This window comes from Pteropus medius, unplaced genomic scaffold (assembly GCF_902729225.1).
Source record: "Pteropus medius unplaced genomic scaffold, Ma_sr-lr_union100, whole genome shotgun sequence".
Classification (NCBI taxonomy): domain Eukaryota; kingdom Metazoa; phylum Chordata; class Mammalia; order Chiroptera; family Pteropodidae; genus Pteropus; species Pteropus medius.
This window is the reverse complement of record NW_024347791.1, coordinates 27,077,106-27,096,786: the sequence shown is the minus strand read 5'-3', so window position 1 is coordinate 27,096,786 and position 19,681 is coordinate 27,077,106. Positions and strand designations below refer to the sequence as shown.

General features: G+C 32.3%; 1 protein-coding gene across 2 annotated transcripts in view; it reads left to right on the top strand.

The window, feature by feature from the left end:
- CADM2 (cell adhesion molecule 2) overlaps positions 1 to 19,681 on the top strand; it is a 982,117-nt gene that overhangs the window by 734,059 nt on the left and 228,377 nt on the right. Inside the window, exons 1-2 of one of the 2 annotated variants that reach the window (XM_039878270.1) lie at positions 10,068 to 10,107; positions 13,887 to 14,036. In XM_039878270.1, coding sequence (XP_039734204.1) covers positions 10,068 to 10,107; positions 13,887 to 14,036 — 190 coding nt within the window. Of the gene's footprint in view, positions 1 to 10,067; positions 10,108 to 13,886; positions 14,037 to 19,681 lie in introns of those variants that run through there. The other variant, XM_039878269.1, reaches the window with a different exon arrangement.

The following is a 19,681-nucleotide window of genomic DNA, read 5'->3' as shown; positions in this document are numbered from 1 at the left end:
GATGTTTGGTTAAATGAAGTAGGAAATACACAAAAGTAAGTCATTAAAAGTGGCTTAATAGTCAATTCAAACCACTGATGTCCACTATATGTGAATAAAGGTGTACTCTACTTTCTCACCAATGCTTCTGCTTTCTATTTGGCATGCATCCCAATTTCTTCTGTGTTAGCATTTGCTCCTGGGAGGAGATGAAGGAAAAAAGGTCCATAAGGTTTCCATTGGCCCAGATAGTAGAAACATCTGTTGGATTCATGAGCAGCTTGCTGGCCCAAGTCAGCAGGGAGTGTTGATGCTTATCAACCCTGCCATATGAGTCGATATTTCCTGTGCCCTGGGGCTACACCAGCTTAATCAAGAAAAAATAAACAAGCATATTACATGTCAAAATTCTCCTATTAAATAAGCATTCTTTATTTTTAAAGTAACTTTTGTGTCCTTATAAATTATAAGTTTAGTACTAATGAAATTTAAATTTAACAAATAGCAGAGTTTATTGGATTATTTTATGATTAATTAGATCATTTTGAGTAATGATGGATTCCATGCATTTAGAACTTTGCTTAGAGAGATTTGGCCCTTAAACTTAAAGAGTTGGTTATTATCGTTCTCAGTGAGAAAAAAAGTTTTCAGAAAAATACGTACCGCTTTTTTTTCATAAGGTCATCTTTGTAGGTATCTTTAAGATTAGTTGGTCAATAATTTCAATAGTTAGAACTGAGATTATATCCCCAAATGTAAACTTAATAAATTGTTACTAATTATAATTGTTTTTTAACATACACACATACATTTGCTATTTTGAAAACAGTTGTATTTAAAGGTGTATACTTATTTCTATGTTGCTTCAAATACCCTGAACCCTTGGAACTGTTTTGCACTTGTCCTCTGTGTCTGTGGCTCATTCTATTTGGTGCCATATATTTGAAAAGTCTGTATCTTGCAAGGATTTATTAAATATTTTTATAAAAACACTATACTCAATAGATATCTAAATCTGAGCAATAAAATAGCTATTATTAACAATTTATATCAGTGTAATGTATGTGTATTTATTTATAAATTGTATAAAAAGATATTTAGATATCTAAATCCATCTGTCTGTCATCTATCTATCTATCTATCTATCTATCTATCTATCTATTTATCTATCATAGCACACATCTCTGTTTCAAATCTAGCAAAGCATTCCGACTAGGATTTTGAAATGAAAATCTGTTGTTGCCCAAATTATATATAGAATTCATGAAATATATCATAATCTATTTAGTTCCAATCTGATATGAAAAGGAAACAACACAAATAGGAACAGTTTTGAGCATGAATAATAATATCTACCCTACTCTTATTGGAAGAGCTTTTACTTTAGAAGATATATTATGCAGAATATTTTTGTTGTTGTTGTTAATCTGATATTATAGTTGCAATGCTCACTTTGTTAGAGAAGTATCACAGTTCTTGGTTTCATACACATGATAATAACTATACGACACAACAGGCTTTATCCAACATCGAATTTAGCCAAAAATCACAAGACAAGTAATGCAACAAAAACATCAATAACTAGCAAAGGCTTTGTGACTCCCTGAAATGCTTCTGAATGTGCAGTCACTCCTTACCCAAGACTAGAATGAGTTAGTCAGAAGCCTCCAATTCTGGAGTCCACTCAGCTTTTTAGTCTTTCTAGTCAGACAGCCTTCTCATCAGTTCCCATTCTCTGATACCATTACATCTAATCAATACTGATAATTTATTATTCAATAAATGATATTGACAAGGAAATGCAGATGTTTAGTCTAATGTATTGTAACCTCTCCAATTCTCATTTATTTCGGATCCAGTATATACCTATGCATTTTTTGAATATCAAAGATTCAACTAAAAGTCAACTTTTAGAATTTCCTGAGACTAGAGAAAAGACCCAGTAAAAGTTGTTAACTCTTACTTTCCAACATTGTAGTGAAGAGATCATTGGCTTTTTTATAGGTATATACATATGTATTTTTATTTATCATTTTGCAACCTTTTCTCCAGGACATTCTTCAGATTTAAGGAATCAGATGATTTTTTTAATTCCAATTCCACCTCAATTTATTTTATTAAAGTTTAATTTTAATAAATTTCATTAAAAACTCTTTTTAATTTTAGTTTTCAAATTAGCATATTAAAAATGTAGTAAGCCCCCAAAAAGATATGAAATGCTATTAATTTCTTCTCTGCTTTAGCAGAAGCATAGTTCATTGAACTGATTTATATGTACAAATCAATACAAAGTATCAAGTTTAATTTTAATATTTTCCCCACAGCAGTTTCCACTTGCTCTCATAGGGCAATGTTCCCCTAGATCTTATGTGGCACTACAAAGGACTTGAACATCAAAGCATGTAAACATGGACAAGATGGGTGAAATCAACATTAATGAAATCTTTGTGCATTCAGAAATGATCAAACAGTGAAAAACACATCCTATTAACCACTGTGTTATTACATTTTTTTTTTTAAAAGGCAACTTGTTCCTTACGGAATATTCCAAGTGAATTCATAAGTTACTACATATTGATCAACATTTAAATAATTAAGGCTATATCATTTTGAACACAAGGTTTTCAAAAATGTGTGACCACTATGTCCAAGACAATATCTTATGCCTGTTAGAAAATGAAAAGTGATAGGCATTTCTGCCCTTTCAACATGTCTCAAATTGAAATATATCAATAGTGACCATGGGCATACAAATTCTGTTATTGGAAAAGAAAACTCTTATTTCTATATTAGTCAAAAGAAGAATCCTTTTATAAAGTTTATAAAATACACTCTTATGCAGAGGGAAAGCTCAAATGTTTTGTTACCTCACTTTTAAAGTCTTTTGGGAACTCGTTATTTATTTGAAGGCATAGTATTGTTATTCACTCAGAGAAATATGTCTTTGCAAAAGAAAACTTTTAAACATAATATTTATAGCAATACTTTTTTTTTCTCCCAGATAACTATTGTGGCTTTAAAAATAAGCAATAAAATGGAAATCCTCCATTATTAATAATAAAGAACTTCCCTAGGCAATGACATTTTAAAGCGGAAGTAAAGGATACATTGTTTATCAAAGAGTGGGAGATATACAGAAATGTGGGTAACAATCCTGTTTCAGTACAAGCTTAAATCAGGAAAATTTGAGTTTCCATTTACTAGAAGGTAATTTATAGTGTAAAATAAAAAATACCAAGAGATTAGTTACCTTTATAAATAAATTATCTCATGATTTAATGGATTCTTTGATATTGTCTCAAATAGATTGTAAACATAATTTTCACAGTGACTAGTCTCTGAGATTAAAAATGCTTGGTTTAGGGATAATGATCAATTTGTAGAAAAACAGTATCTTCTGAGAATGTATATTGAGTTATGTCATTTCCTTTAATGGATTGACATTGCATGTAGAATAAATGTAAGCTTCTCATTATGACATAAAAAGCCGTGCATAATTTAGCCTTGACTTTCTTTGCTACCTGATGTTGGGCCATCCCATCTGTTTTATCTAATGCTTCAGGATCATTGATTGCACTCTCTTTCTCTCTCTTTCTCACTCCCGCTCTCACTCCCGCTCCCGCTCCTGCTCCCGCTCCTGCTCTCGCTCTCGCTCTCTCTTTATTTTATATATTTTTTAATTTTCCAATTTCTTTAATAGCCAACCTTTTCCCTTCTTCTGGTCCAGGACTTTTAAATCAGCCTATTTGCTTTTTGGAATGTTGGTCCTCTCTCTCTAACATTCTTGTCTTCTTGCAATTTTAAATGGCTGGTTCTTTCTCCCCATTTAGGTTTCAGCAGAAAGGTCACCACCTTCTTAGACAAGTCTTTCGTTTATATAATTGTGTTTCAGTGTTTTTACTGCCTATCTTTAGGCTGTCAGTGCAGAAGATAGAACTTTTATTTCTAGCTTGTTCACAGTTGTATCCCCAGCAACTACCATATGAAGTATATTCTAGGCACAAAACATGTATTTGTCAAATAAATTAATGTCATTTTATAGGCTAAATCCATTATAAATGTGGAAGAGAAGTTTCAAAAAGTATTAACATTGTATGTTTGTATGTACAGTTCATATGCCTAAAATGAACTAAGTGTACATGATTAAACGATATGTTTGTTATATTTTTTTAATGTCATTTCAAAAGTTTCTATTAATTCCATAATCCAAAGAGGTATAATTCAAACTAACATATATCTCTCTCTTTTATATGAATATATCTATTCAGTACACAAATGCAATTATTTAAATATTCTGCAGAGAATAATACATGAAAATAATATTAATATATAAGTAATTTAGATAATAGTCAATATAATTTTATGCTAGTAGAGTATGTATATATGTTTCATAATACAAAAGAAAGATGTTACCAAAATATATCTACTACATCTTTAAAAAATCATCAATTAGTAACAATATATTAAGGAACAATTAATTTGCGTTGGTATAATTTTTTTTTTTTTTCATTTGGTGTTAGGGAAAGCCAGCATAAAAAAAACAGATTTACACTTTCATCATATTTTTATCTTATTTTACTAGCTATATTTAGTATATTTGAAACAGTTATTTGAAATTAGGATTTAATGATGCTTGTGTTATATCCTTACATGTTTTTTACTTAATTTGATCCTAAAAATGCTATTAATTTTAAAAATTTTCCTTGAGGTTATTAAATATTTAAAAATGTATTATAATTAAATATTATTTTTTACTTTCTTTAAACATATCAGCCTTCTAAGACCTAATAGATAAAGCAATAATATGCACATCATTTTCCCCCTCTTAGTCTCAAGTTGAGGTTTTTCCCAAGGACTTCAATTTTAAACAGTTATGTCTCACCCAACCTAGTTTTTGTTCTCTAGAAGACTGATTTTTGGACACTTAGCCCTATATTCCTCGCCTTGTCTTCAGAAAAGACCTACCATCTGCGTGTTCCTTCCAGAATATTTCCTCCAGGTTGACATCTCAATTTAGAATTTAGTTATGTGATTGAGCTTCATTGTGAACCAGACTGTGATTGTGGTCATAAATGTATTTTCTCTGGAAGTTGCCTCTTGAGTGTTTATCAGTTAGCAAGCAAAGGCCATCAGTCTTGCTCATCCACCCTGAAAACTGTGATTTAGAAAGATAACATGCACACATGATAATTACTATGTAAGCCTGTTTTAAAATTGTGAAAATGATTTTTAAACTCTCTTATTTTATCACCTTATAAGACATACAGTTTCCTTTTTATTTTAAAATTCTTTCTTTTCTTTTTTATTTTTCTATATTACAATACTTGAAGATCTATTTGTATAGGAAAAAAAGGTAATCTCATGATATAAATGTGAAAATTCTACGTTCACTTTTTCCTTGAAAAATTGAATATACTCAGTTAAAAAAATCATTTTTTGAATTTTTGAGAAAACTCAAAATATGTCAGGGAATGAATTAAAATAGATAAATTAATGAAAACAAAAAATATTTTAATGTGTTTATCATAAAAATCTATTTTGGTTGTAAAAGTAGGTCTATTTATATTTAATCTAGTTCACTAAGTCCATGGTATAGAAACAACTTTATTATGCATTTTGGCAGTATAAAAAGCAGAAAAACAAGCTAAGAATTAAAATAACTGATTTTGTACAGATAGAAATTGAAAACAAAATAATTTTTTTAAAATTAGGTAATGTTATAACACATACTAAAGCAATACAACTACTAAACGAGAACATAAAGCAGCCATGAAACAATGTTTGCCAGGATTTTATAAATATTCTCTGAAGCTCTGAATTTTATAATTTAACAAAAACATAGATTTTGTGATTTGGTTGAGTAATATAAAATTAATAGAAGAAAAATGAGAAATCTACTTTATGTAGAAAGAATAAATGTGTTGAGAACAGTTATAATACAAAAGTCTGAGCTATAAAATCACATACAATTTTTTGAATGGAAGGGAAATCACTGATGTTATATTTCACCTACATTACAGATTTCTCCAGGCCTGGATAATCAAGAATTATCTCTAATTATAAATCCTATCACAGACTCAGCAAATGGTATCTAGCCTTAATGTAATGTTATATAGTTAACTGGGTCACCTACTCACCATCCTTGCGTTTCTATTGGCCATTTGGAAACAATGCAGTAGTCGTCCCATAGGTCCCCTGGTCTGCCATGAGTGTCCAGGAATACCTATTATCACATTCTGGAAAAGAAAAAGAGAGGTACAATTTCTGCAGGAGAGTCATGATTCTCTGGGTCAGGAGCTGTGGGAGCCACTGTAAATCTGAAAAAGCCTTTTGTCATGGATCAGAAGCCAAGAAAGGACTAGGGCCAAGCTTTGGGCACATAAGAGTTTCTGTTCCTGGAGCTAGGAGCAGAATGGGTTGCTCACAATGGCTATAGTGAATGCCACGATCGGGTCTACAGGATGGTAATTGCTGAAGCTGCCAAGTTGGTACTCTTACACTCTGATATCAGGAGGAGAAAGCCCTTCCAACCTTTCCTGGCCTTGCAAGACCCGCTGTCCGCCAGCTTTGTTTCTTTCCTGCCTTGGTCTGGCAGTTACAGTGGAGCACAGGTCTCCAAAGTGCTTCCCGTCTCTATGGAAACTGGCAGGCAGCACCAGACTGATGGCCATGCTCCACAGTGTCTAGGCAGAGAGGAGGCACAGAAGGTGGATACCAGGTGTTGTACTCTACAAGGCAAGCAGAATCCTGAAAGGGTAAAGTAGAATCAGAGAGAAATAAATTATATATTGTATCCTAGGAAAACTGAATACTTAAAGTTTTTCAGACAAATCTAAAAATGAGAATGAAATAATGAAAAAAATAGTAATAATAAGTAGAGAATTCTAAGTATCTAAAAGAACAGAAGGACATTCCAAAAGTGGAAACATTTTACACTTAGTTATCTGTCTTAATTTTTCCTTTAATTTCCTTTCTCACATTACAGAGCATTCATCACACTTCTCTTGAGAATTATAAGCTTGCACTAATGACATTTGTGCTTTTCAATTCAATAGGCTTTAGTATGCAATATGTGTTTCAGTCCACACAACTACTGAGCCACAACTTTCACATTAGAAAGTTATTTGTTTAGAATGCCTTCAGTAATTTAGTGGAAGTAATAGCATGCTGTGTGTGCATTTAGATATATTTTTAGACTCTAATTTAAGCAACAAGAATGATCTTGAACTTTCTAAAATGCAGGCTCTTTGTATAAATATCTTAAACTAGTTGATGAAACAGATAAGAGAGAGAGAGAGAAACACGAAGCTGAGAATAGTTGAGGAGAAGACTAAAGATCGTAGGCTACTTTTCTATTTCATTTAAAAATAAGTTACCTATTTCTGTCATTCCTTGTTGAGGTTTGTTTTTAAGAAACTTTAATTTAATTTATTTTGTATCTACTGATCTATTTGGCATCTGTGATTTCCATAATATAAATATGAGAATCTTAGTATAAGACCAGTATTTTGCATTTAAAATGGGATTGTTGAGAGGATGCAAAAAATATTTTTAAACATACCAAAACATGTATAGTATTTGATTCAGATGCCAATAACTGTGTTAAATTAAATAATTTTGTAGACTGAGTCGACAGCTTTCATTAGCTATAAATATATTCTAAAAGGAAGGGTCAAAGTATACAGCAGTGTTTATCTCATAAGAAGTTTACACTTTCTTATTGAAAAATCGTATCTTAAATTCTCTTCACATCTTGTTTTTAGTAGTTCCCCTTCACTGTTTTTAAATCTGGTTCTTTCTTTGAGAAAGTTTTGCTCATTTTCAGGAAGAAAAATAATGAGAGTCTTCAGTTCCTGTTAAATAGCCCACAAAATTTGATCATTTATCCTGAAAAATCACTGGCTGTAACTCACTCCCTCTCAGCTGTGCAAAGCCTCAACCTCGCCTGTCTAGATATATCTCAGGTGATTATTGCTCTCAGTAAGTAAGCACTCATGCACAAGTGTGCTCTGATCCACTGTTGTGGCCCACGTTTCATCTTTATCTTAGGAAGAGAAATAGAAACAATCACTGCCTTCACTCATCATCCATTCAGGAGATAGCAAGGCCTGAATGACGCTGTTTTTGGAAGCAGAACCATGCTTTGGGATCAGTGTTCAAACATGCTTCTTGACTGTCTACTTTCTTTCAATAGTACTGCTGGCTTCACAGATCTCTCGTCTCTGTTTTGTTTATTGCTTCTTTAAGCTTATGGCACATCATAACCTGTCACCAAATGTCAAGGTGGCAATAATCTTAGAATTTGCTTCTTTATGTCCTATGTATCAGTTTGCTAGGTTCTTGGTGGTCAGACAGTGAAGGCATGTGTGAAACATGTGAGGGTAGGTCAGTTCTTAACTAAGGTCAACAGGAATCAAGATTCAGCTTGATTTTGAACTTGGTAATTCCTAATCTAGATAAGGAAAGATTTGAACCATTCTTTTTCTAAGTTTATGACAGATGGGTACACTGAACGAAGAATAGCAACTGCTTGAACTACTATTTTAAGACAGGGTCAGGAGAGCTATCTTTTCAGAATATTGACTAATTGCTCTTCACTAAATTGTCTTTCACAACAATAAATTAGCAAATTACTTTCATATTTTTATATAACTATCGAAACTAACCTAAATGGGTTTTAACCACTGATGATAGTTAGAAATAAACTCAACGGCCTGAAAAAAATTAGCAACTTAAGATCACTCTCCACAGAGTAGAGAAAAAGAGATCTTATCTAAAATATTTGTTTAATTAGAAGAACAGTGAGTGGGAAGGAAAAAAGACTGTTGGAAAGTGATTTGAGGAAAAGGAAAATAAATGATTGATGAAGATACTCAAAATATGAAGAAAAAATCTTCAAAAACAGAACTATACTGCACTGGAAAGATTAATTGGTTTTCAGAGAAAAAAGTATATTTTTTGCTAAAAATGTATGCAACAGCCCCAACGAGAGGCATCACGGATGGCTTCTTCAGTGGTGTGCTGTAAATGTTTAACAACTGGATCTGTGGGGAAAAAAAAATGTTGACTTATTTGCCAGTTTTCATCGTGAACATAATCCAACTGTGGTCAATTTCAAAGATATCTCATTGAGCATGAAGTGAGAAGAGTTTCATTCAGTTGTCTTTGCAAGCTAGTGTGAAGCAGCTCTAGCACATCACTGCTTTTATTTGAAGATGTTTCTTCACTTATTAAAAATAGATGTAAAAGGTCTAATTGCATCTTTGAAATGTATGACTCCAAACTATATGCTCCTTTTATAACAGTTATTCAGTCAGAATTTTCACTTTATTTTCAAAGCAGCTCTGTGGTAAAGCATGTGAGATTTGAAAATAGAGTGTAAGAGTTCAAAACCTGACTGCTGCACATTCTAGCTGTATGATTGTGGGTATATTATGTCAGGTCTCTTTATATCAGTTTCTTTATCTTCAAAGTAGAGATATGACAAAGTTGGCATGAAAATTAAATCATTGCTAAAGGAAATGTACTTAGAGTAGTACCTAGTACATTGTGAATGCTCAGTTAAGGTTAGTTCTATTTTTCAAATATTTATTGCTGGCTTAGTAACAGTCAAGAGAAGAGATAACATAAGAAAAGTATGTCAATGTGAAAAACAGTGAACTGTAGAGAATTTTTATGAGTTTATTAGAGCCGAACTGATGATATATGCTGGGGAGCAAGATCTCAAATGCCCCGGAGAATAACGGTTTTGCGCTTCTTTTATGCATTAAGGAGGGAACTAGGGAAGATTACATGAGGGTGAGAGAAAGCAAAGTAGAATTGAATTACAGGATAGTTAATGAGATCATGTGCTCTCTTTAAACTTAATACACTCATTGAGGGGTATTCTGGTACTTCAAAAGTGTGTTAACCTAGATGTACAAGAACAAGGACAGGGCTGGCTTAAAACCTTTCACTAAAGAAGTTATATGCCCGGGACATGACTACCCACTATGACCTACCCAGTTAGGAATTTATGATCAGATCACACTGTTTGGATACTTTCCACATGACCCTCTCCTCCCACTTTTGTTTAATCCACTATTAAAATGGATATTGATGCAAGGAAAATTATACCACAAAGGGAAGGTAAAATACTTTCAGTTACAGAAGTTTATCTTCTTAAGAGGGTTTAGGTAAAGCTTATTATATTTAATATTCTAGAAAAGTTATTTTCGATGTTTTTCCCTTCTGGAGCATAAATTTGTCACAGTCTCTCTTATCATGTCCTGTTTTGGGGGCTGACAATGGTGTTAGATACTCTAGATCACCATCAGTTATGTCTTCTTATAAATACTCATGAGTTTCAAGTAGAACTTAAAAACTTGTCTTAAGACATTATACTAAAAGGCTTTTATAATTTAATTTTCTTTTTTTCTGGGTGAATAATTAGTCTCTCTTTCTGCCCCTCAATCTTGATCATGAACAAATACAACAGACTCAAGTCACTCTGATAATTCTACTATCACAGTTTCCCCTACAAATACAGCCACTCTTCTAAGAAGATGCTTTCATTTTGGACAATGAACACCCATTGAGAACTCTGACCTTAAGTAATGTAGCTGATTCAAAGATAAATAAGATGCACGTGTTACCTTAATTAGCTTATAAACAAGTAAGGGAGACAGATATCTATGCAAGTAAAAGAAAGGAATAAACACAAGGACAGGAGGAAGAAAATGATGGACCTAGGTTACCTGGAGAAATAGCCAGCTTCCACAATTCTAAATTGGAAGTTATGTTTCCTTTAAATCTCACTATTAACTTGTTTGCTAAGAATGACTTCTCTGAAAACTAGGATGGTGGTGAGCTTAGCTAGAGGGAGGATTATTTTAAAGTAAGACCTCAATGATATGACCAATGCATTTTAGAAATTCTTGTTGATGATAAACTGCACCACACCTAGACTGCCTATTGCCTTCTCCCTTGCCATCACTCTCTCTCCTGAAATTTCTGATTACTTTGCAGACTCTTAGCAAATTTGCTTCCTTTATGCATCATTCAGATACTGATTCATACAAGGCAAAGCATGTAGTAGATCTCTCAAAATATATTTTTGATGAATGCATTGAGGATGAATCCTTAATTGACAACATACTAATTTTGCTGAGAAAATTAGTAATTTCTTTAGAAAGATTCTCTGAGATTGAATTAAATGATGACCTTGAGCCATGAGGAGTTAAAAGAGAAAAGCAGCAGCTAACTTGATGCTTTCTCTAGGTAATAACCAGAAGTAAAAGGTAATTCAAATAGTCAAGAAGTTTGTGCACAACACTGGCTTTTGAATTGATTTTAGAAACTACATATCCTTAGGGTGTTTAGGATTAGTAGATGTTCCACATGAGTTCATACTCTATGGAGAAAAACTAAATTATTTGACTGCAGGAATTTTAGGCCGCAGGTCCCAGGGAACTGAAGCGTAATACTTTAAAGTCAGAATCCATGTAGGTAGAAGATGGAGGGAAGCTATCCTAATCTCCTATCCTGAAGGACAAGGTGTGGATGTGCTGGTGTATATGTAGAGTACCTGGCACACAGAAGACCCTAACGAATATTAGTTTTTTTCTCCCATGGAACAGTAAGGAAAGACTGAATTACCAAAAGTAATTTCTGAATAGGGTAGAATATTTAGAGGCAGTTAATATTGACATTCTCTCTTATTTGATTTTTATGTTATAACTGAAATTTATGGGGACACAACTGAGCTATGTATGCAACTTAAGATTTCATTGTAAAAGTGCTTATCCATTTATTTATTTTTTGATGTTGTTTAATTCACTTTTAAACAAATAATGATAAAGTTACTATGACTCAGTAGCCTTTGAGAAAAAATAAGAATAAAATGTTGAACCTTCAGAACAATCACCAAATGGTTCATTGACTTTGTTTTACTATGGAAAAATCGCTTAACCTCCCAGTGTCAGTTTACCCATCTGTGAAATGAGAAGGATAATATTTTCTTATGGGGATGTTTTGAAATTATTTTGTAAATGTAGTGGATAAAATTGTTGCAAGCATCACTGCTTTTGTTTCCACTTCTTTAAAGAAGCAGACAGTATTATTTATGTACTAGTTGATAGTCAAATTGTCATCTGGGATGAACTATGTATATTTATTATCAGTTATGTGCTATTTATTACTTAAAGAATCTCCTCTTCCACAGATCACTTATTTACGTATTAGGTCCATACCTGGGAACTCAAGCAAAGTATCTTAAAATTATTCTGAGCTTCATATTTATGAGCTACTAATTTTATATCTCTGGTAATTATTTCTTCTTTCTGTTTTAGCTCATGTTTTCTCTAACGTGGTTTTTCACCTCACCTCGCTTCACAAGATTGATAGTTCTCCGTGTTTTCCTGCTAGAGGTCACCTCTGAGCTGAAGGCAAAACACATCTCACTCTGGCTCCTGTTTACTTTCCATTCAACTGTCAAAGAATTTATTCCAGACACCTCCTAACCTCAATTTAAAAACTCCACCCTAAAGATTACAGGGAGATAATTCAGGAGTTGCCATAGTGACTCTAAGAGTTTGGCATTGAGGAGACAAAGCTACTGATATCAGATTTTTATATTTGATAGGCTTAATTATATAACATGGTCATAAACTTCTGTGCCTATCATTTAGGTCTGGAAAGAAAATTTCTCCTTCAGGCTCTTCTCTCTCTTATTGTGCCAATCAACATGCTTCTTGGTTAATGAGATTCTTCATGCGGATAGCTCCAGAGTAACCTCAAGTGGTGCTTGTAGTAATGATAAGATCATTACAAAACTAAAGAAAAAAGGGAAAATACATTTCATGGGTGTGATTAAGTCATCATAATATTCTTGTATATGTAAATTATTCTTGACTTAATGAACTACCTTACTCACATAAGAGTATTCTAACCTGGCTCTAAAAGTAATTTTTACCCATGTTAATAACTGTTACCAGATTTGACAGAGCTCATCTTCAGATCATCTAGTTGAGGTGAAATTTATGTATTATGTTTCCATGTGCATGAATTTTGTTTTAACTATTAGAAATACTCTTATTAAGTAAACTTATTACCAAATAAGTTTATACTTAGGAAGATAGAAAACGATTATATTCTAATGATATCCAGAATGACAAAGGTCATTAAAAAGTGTGTTTTTTCTTGATTACAAAAGAAATATATATATATTAAGTGGAGAAAATCATCAAAGTATAAAAAGGAACAAAGAAGAATATTATCTCTATTTCCTAGGTATGAGTAATCACTTTAAGATTTTTATGAATATTCTACAAGATGAACACTTTTTGAAGAATATTTACATTGTTTTCTCTCACAAATTTTGTACTTTTAAAAATAGCTACACCAACAAGAAACCCTGGTGAAATAAGATTTTTTAAATTAATTTTATCAGAAATTGAATCTAAAGTGCTAGTATCCATATTTTATAGACTTTATTCAAGGTTATAAAAGCTACCAAGGAAGTATTTAATGTGTTTTCTCTGCTGCTTTAGAGAATATGATCCATCCAAAATTATTTCAGTGCCTTATTTTCAAAGATGACCAGGGTTAGCACCATATAATCGATGCAAATCCAAGAGCAATTACTAATAATCAAGTTACTATTTAAATATAAATCTTTATGTGTAACTAGAAGAAAAAGGTTTTCTGGAATATGTAAAGAAACATAAAGAGTTCTAATTGTATTTCAAAATTGTTGTCTTCTGATTAAGGATTTTTAATATTTTTCTGTTTTTTTTGTAGTATGTAGTTTTGTTGTTTTGTTGGTTTACATTTTATTTGGAGTGAGAAGTTAAGTACAAATTAGTTCTTGGAAAGTTAATAATTTTATAACCTTCAGTTAATCAACATTTTCTTTAATCCCCTTTTAGGCAGCCAAGGGCAGTTTCCACTAACACAAAATGTAACAGTTGTTGAAGGAGGAACTGCAATTTTGACCTGCAGGGTTGATCAAAATGATAACACCTCCCTCCAGTGGTCAAATCCAGCTCAACAGACTCTGTACTTTGATGACAAGAAAGGTGAATACATTTTCTTTTAAATGTTTTAATCATATTCTGAAATATCCTAATTATAATGAATTTATTTTTCTGAGATGATTCAAATTATTCCTTTTGATTACCAAACTGCCGCCGCTTGTATTTAAACATGTTAAATATTAAATACTTTAGTTTGCAAGTCATAAACACTAAAGATAACCTATGTCAACTTTTTAATAAAATAAACAGTTCTAATTTGTATCAAAAATAGCTTTATACCTCTCTTAACAATCACTTCCTATCCAGACACCATATTCTTTTATACTTGTGGCTGTCTTGTGTATAGACTGAATATTTATTTTTATATCGTCAGTGTGTTTCAGGGATGCTATATCATTTGGAAAGTTTCATGATTTATTCTCATGCATTGGGTTTGAAAGAATTGAAAAATAATTCCATAATAAGTAACTTTATGATTCCAAAAAAATGAAATTAAGTAAGGATCTGTATTTACTTCAAATTGAGTTGGACTTCATTAAGTCCTACTGGGCTTTACAATTGGATGATAGATTTTGATTAAACTTTTTTAAAGAAGTAAGGAAATTCATATTATATGATTCAAACAAACAACTAAAAATTTACTCTGAATTTCAAGCCTTTATCCATTGTTATAAGCTTGGGGATTAAATGAGTTCATAAACTGTAATGAAAAGATAGAGCTGTTACTTAAGATAAAATTAAGTTATTTAGAATATAAACACCTATTTATATATTGGCTGTTCAACATGGTCTTATGAATTTCTTGTGAATTTGTGTAGGTAACAGTAAGATAATTTAAAATCAGCTCCATTTTAATAATTGAAGTATAGTCAAATTAGTCTAGCAAATGTGCCCATTCCACCTAAAATATGAATTCATTATATTTTATGCATTGCTGTAGTCTTCTCTTTTTGATGTAAGGGAATCCTTTATACTCTCTGACATGTTTCAGTAAATCTTCTTTTACTCCTAGGTACACATACGAATTTATATTCAAATAGTAAAATAATAATTATTAATTTCATTCTAGATTTAAGATAAAACTTTTAGCTTATTTTAAACTTTAATATATAATAAAGAGTGATTTAAAATTCATTTATTCGACAAATATATTTTGAGAGTTTCTTTGTACAAGGCATGAGAGTTGGAGAACAGAGCATACGATCTAGTAGGGGTGACAGACAATAAATGAACACATTAATAAAATATATTTTAGAGTACATTGGTCAAGACAAAATGTTCTCTATAGCTAGAATTTTTTTTTCTCTAAATAGAAAGATAGATAATACATAGATATCCACACAGAGAAGAAATCGATTTTAAGAAATTAGCTCACATGATTTTGGAGGGTCAAGTTTGATATCTGCAGGGCAGGCCAGAAAACTAGAGACTCAAGAAAGAGTTGCTATTGCCACTCATGTCTGAAGGCAGTCTGGATGTAGAATCTCTTCTTAAGAATCACTTCATTGTTTTTCTCTTAAGGCCTTCAACTGATTGAACAAGGCCCACCCACATAATGCAGATAATCTACTTTACTAAAAGTCTACTGATTAAAAAGGAAATCTCATCTAAAAATACCTTTACAGCGATGTCCAAGCTGCTGTTTGATGAGATATATGGGTACTGTGGCCTAATGTCATACAATTAACTATCACAGAGGTTTAGTTAGGAATGCTATTATTTCTGCAGAACTTTATTATTTAGAAAGAGCTTTTATTTATACTGTTTTATTTTGCTATCTGGGAGACAAGTAGGACAGATACCACTACTGACCATATTCTCATAGAAATATTTGAAAGGAAAGGCTTAAAATTCTAATAATTGCCTAAGACTAAAGTCATAATTGTGACTTAAACATTGTGACTTCATTATTAGCAAGACTTAAAACCAATATTGTGACTCCGTATTTATGTTTTAATTAGAGTGTTTGATATGTAATTCTTGTTTAACAGAGACTCCCAGTCATAAATATTTTTGTTCTTGTTGTACTTTAGAAATATTTTAAAGAATTGAAAATAAATTTTAAAACATTCATCTGATAAACACTCACTATAGCAGTATTAATGTAATTTTAATCCTTATTAATATTATTGATTATTATATACTTCTGATTAAGACCTTTCTTTTATCCCACTGTAGAAAATTTTAAACATATTTTATGAGACTATAAAGTATTCTTTTCAGTTTGAGGAATAACTAAAGAATATCTAATGTGAGATTTTTAAGCCTTTGTAAAGAAAGATATTATTCATGTGTAAAAAGTTGATTTTATGACTTAATTAACTGAATTAAAAATCACATATATAACCCACATAAACCAGCTTATATTTTAGGCAAATTCAATGGGAATGAAAGTTGTATAAAAAGCTTGAAGATTTCTTTTGATCTCATTGGTCTCTAGGAAAAATATATATTTTATTGTGCTAATATTATGTAAGCTTTATATTTTGATCTTAAATTTATTAGTGCTTTGGGGAAGTGAAGGCACATCTCTTTAAAAAAAATATGCTAGTGTTTACTTGATCCTTCATGGTGTTTGGAGGAGTTTGTTGCTGTTGTTTTAAACCAAGTGATTTAAGTTGCTTTTCAAACAATAAAATTTTATGAGTTAAAAAATTAAACATATAAGCAAAAAGGTACACTGGGATTTAATAACCTCTTTTAGCTTCTAGTATTAATTGATTACAAGTATTTGTAAATAAATACTTAAAACGTATATCCTCAAATATAAGGTAACATCAATTTTAAAGAAATCTCTCATTTGCCCAATGATATAAAGCAAAATAAAATGTTTTTAGGGACAACAGACTTTTAAAGATGTTCATGGAACGATTAAATATATAGTTATGCTATTTAATCTATAAATTTGATTATATGTAAATATTTAAACTAATGTAAAAATATATTACTTTAGAAATATTGCTTTTTCCACTCTTGCATTTAATGGAATAATCTTACTTAGCAGCACTTTTTCTGAAAGTGTAGATACTATCAATGACAAATTTGTCTCAAACAATAACTATAAATTTTTATAACATTAGAACCTTTTTTGTTCATTCATCCTGCAGAAGTTTAATAATGATTTCTGCTATATAACAACTTATTGTACTGCTTTTTAAAGAGATCTTTGGGAGTCATGTTTACAGTGAAACCTACATCTGTGAGGTCAAATCCTCCGGCACAAAAACAAAATCTATACCAAATGTCTCTGCCTCCTTTTTGAGTGATTCTATAAGTTATCATCGAAAGAACATCTAAAACTAGAATTGATTCAGGTTATTTCAGGTTAATGCGTCTTTCCTGTTGAAAATAGAAGAACTTGTAGAGCAAGATTTGCAAAGACTTGGGAAATAAAGCAACTCTTCTCTTCTGAGGGATCATTATTAAAAAAAAAAAAAGTTATATTTTGGATATTTAGCAATATATTCCTGCATCATACTGCTAAAAAATAACAATACATCTGATATATGAATTGTTGAAGTATGCTCTTGCTTTATATCATTTTTCTTATCCCGACTGCTATATAAGTAAGTTATGTTGAAAAAAGCCAGTGTGTTTGTGTGTGTATTTATGTGTTTGTAGTATATAGCAGGTTTCTGTTTTCAATGTTAGACATTTTCTAACTCCTCTGCGGTTCTAATTGTAAGTTGCAACAGAATAACAGAGTTTTGAATAAAGAAACCCTTTCATGAATGGCAATCTAACATGTCTCCACTCACACAAGTACTTGGTTTGATTCCTATGTAATGTCTTAGTGGAAGGGATCCTTAACAGTGATGTCTATCAAATGCAAGCATTTGAAAATGAAATCATTTTTAAGATTCCACATCATAATTTCCCCCATGCTTTTTGTCTGTATTTACCTGCCTAAACTCAATCCTAGGGTTTATCCCAAGTAATCAAACATGCTACAATTGTACCAGAGCCTAAGTAGAGAAGCTAAGCATGGGTTAGTGTGACTAGAGTATCCCATATGTGTTGTGCAAGTAACTGCTAAAGAGAACAATAGAGAAAACAATGGGTTGTCTGTGTCACTGATTGCATCAGATTCTACAGGTGGCTCCTACTGTTAAAGGCTTCATTCATCATTCTGTTCTTATTTCTGTCTTAGCTGATGTTGCCAGTTGTTCTTGGGAGCTTTCTAAACAAAATATTTTAGTGGCATGCAGTATCGCAGTGTTTAAATTGTGTCTCACATGATTATAAAATGCAGCTGAAGTTGAGAAGCTTTGGGTTAAGCAATTCAATTCTCATAAGAATTCTGCATCCCTAGGCTTAGATTTCTGTGCTGACAGGTTATTGAGAACAAAGGAAAGGAAAGAGGAAGGGAGAGAAGAAGAGACGAAAGAAGGAAGGACAAAAGGAAGGATAGAAGGAAGGAAAGAAGGAAGGACAAAAGGAAGGAAGGAAAGAAGGAAGGAAGGAAGGAAGGATAGGAGTGTGGAAGGAATGAAATGATGATGAAGGATGGTATGAATGAATGAAGAAGGAAGGAATGAAGAAGGAAGGAAGGAAGGAAGGAAGGAAGGAGGAAGGAAGGAAGGAAGGAAGGAAGGAAGGAAGGAAGGAAGGAAGGAAGGAATAAGGAAGGAAGGAAGGAAGGAAGGAAGGAAGGAAGAAGGAAGGAAGGAAGGAAGGAGGAAGGAAGGAAGGAAGGAATAAGGAAGAAAGGAGAAAGCTGCCCAGAAGAACAAAATAAGTACTTCTCATTAACATTGCTGATGGCAGTATGAGCTCTTAGAGGCATTCTGAATAGCCTTTCATGCTACCCGGAGACACAAACTTCAAGTATCCTGAGCTGAACAAAGAGCTGAACAGAGAACTCAGGATGGCAGACCATTGGTCCAGTTAGAGTAGGAAATGCCTTTCTTCCTTACTTGGACTTAATAGCCAAAGAAAAGCAATACTACGAGTGGGCAGTTGATGATCAGCTAAATAAAAATTAAGTGGTACTCTTTTCCTAGGAGTCTCTGTCCGGGCAATTAAATGTGAATCTTTAATGATCTCTTTACAATGGAGACAGTGTTCAGAGGGAAGTTGGCTAAAGCAAACTAATACTGTAATAGTTCTTATTCAGGTAAAATAAAGAAGACAGTGAATTCAGGCTTTTGCTACCTTGAACACATTTAACATGATCCGCAGCTTCCCCTTTTACAAATGGAGAAACTGAGGATCAAACACTCAAGGAAATTTGTCCACAAACGTTCATCTAATGACTGGTAATGAAGAGATTTGAATCCAGGTGTGGCCTCTGTGTTAACCATAATGCCCCTAAGAACAAAGACATCTAGGCACCAGGTTACTTTGAATATAATCCAAGTGGCCTGTGACATTGATCTTGGCAGCTGCCTTTTGGTTAAAGAGCAGCAATCCCTTTCAAGCTGTCGATAACGTCCACGAAGTATGACAGAGGTATACATTGTAGTCAGAACTGCCCAACAGAAATTTCCATGATTATGGCAGTGTTTTATATCTGTGCAGGATAATTCTTTAGTGAGCAGACATATGTAGATATTTAAGTTAGTTAAAACTAAATGAAATTAGAAATTTAGTTTCTCAGCAGCCACGTGTAGCTAGCAGTTACTATTTTGGCAAGCACAGTTCTAGAAGCTGATTCATTCTTTAGATGCCATGGTAGACTTTGCCTG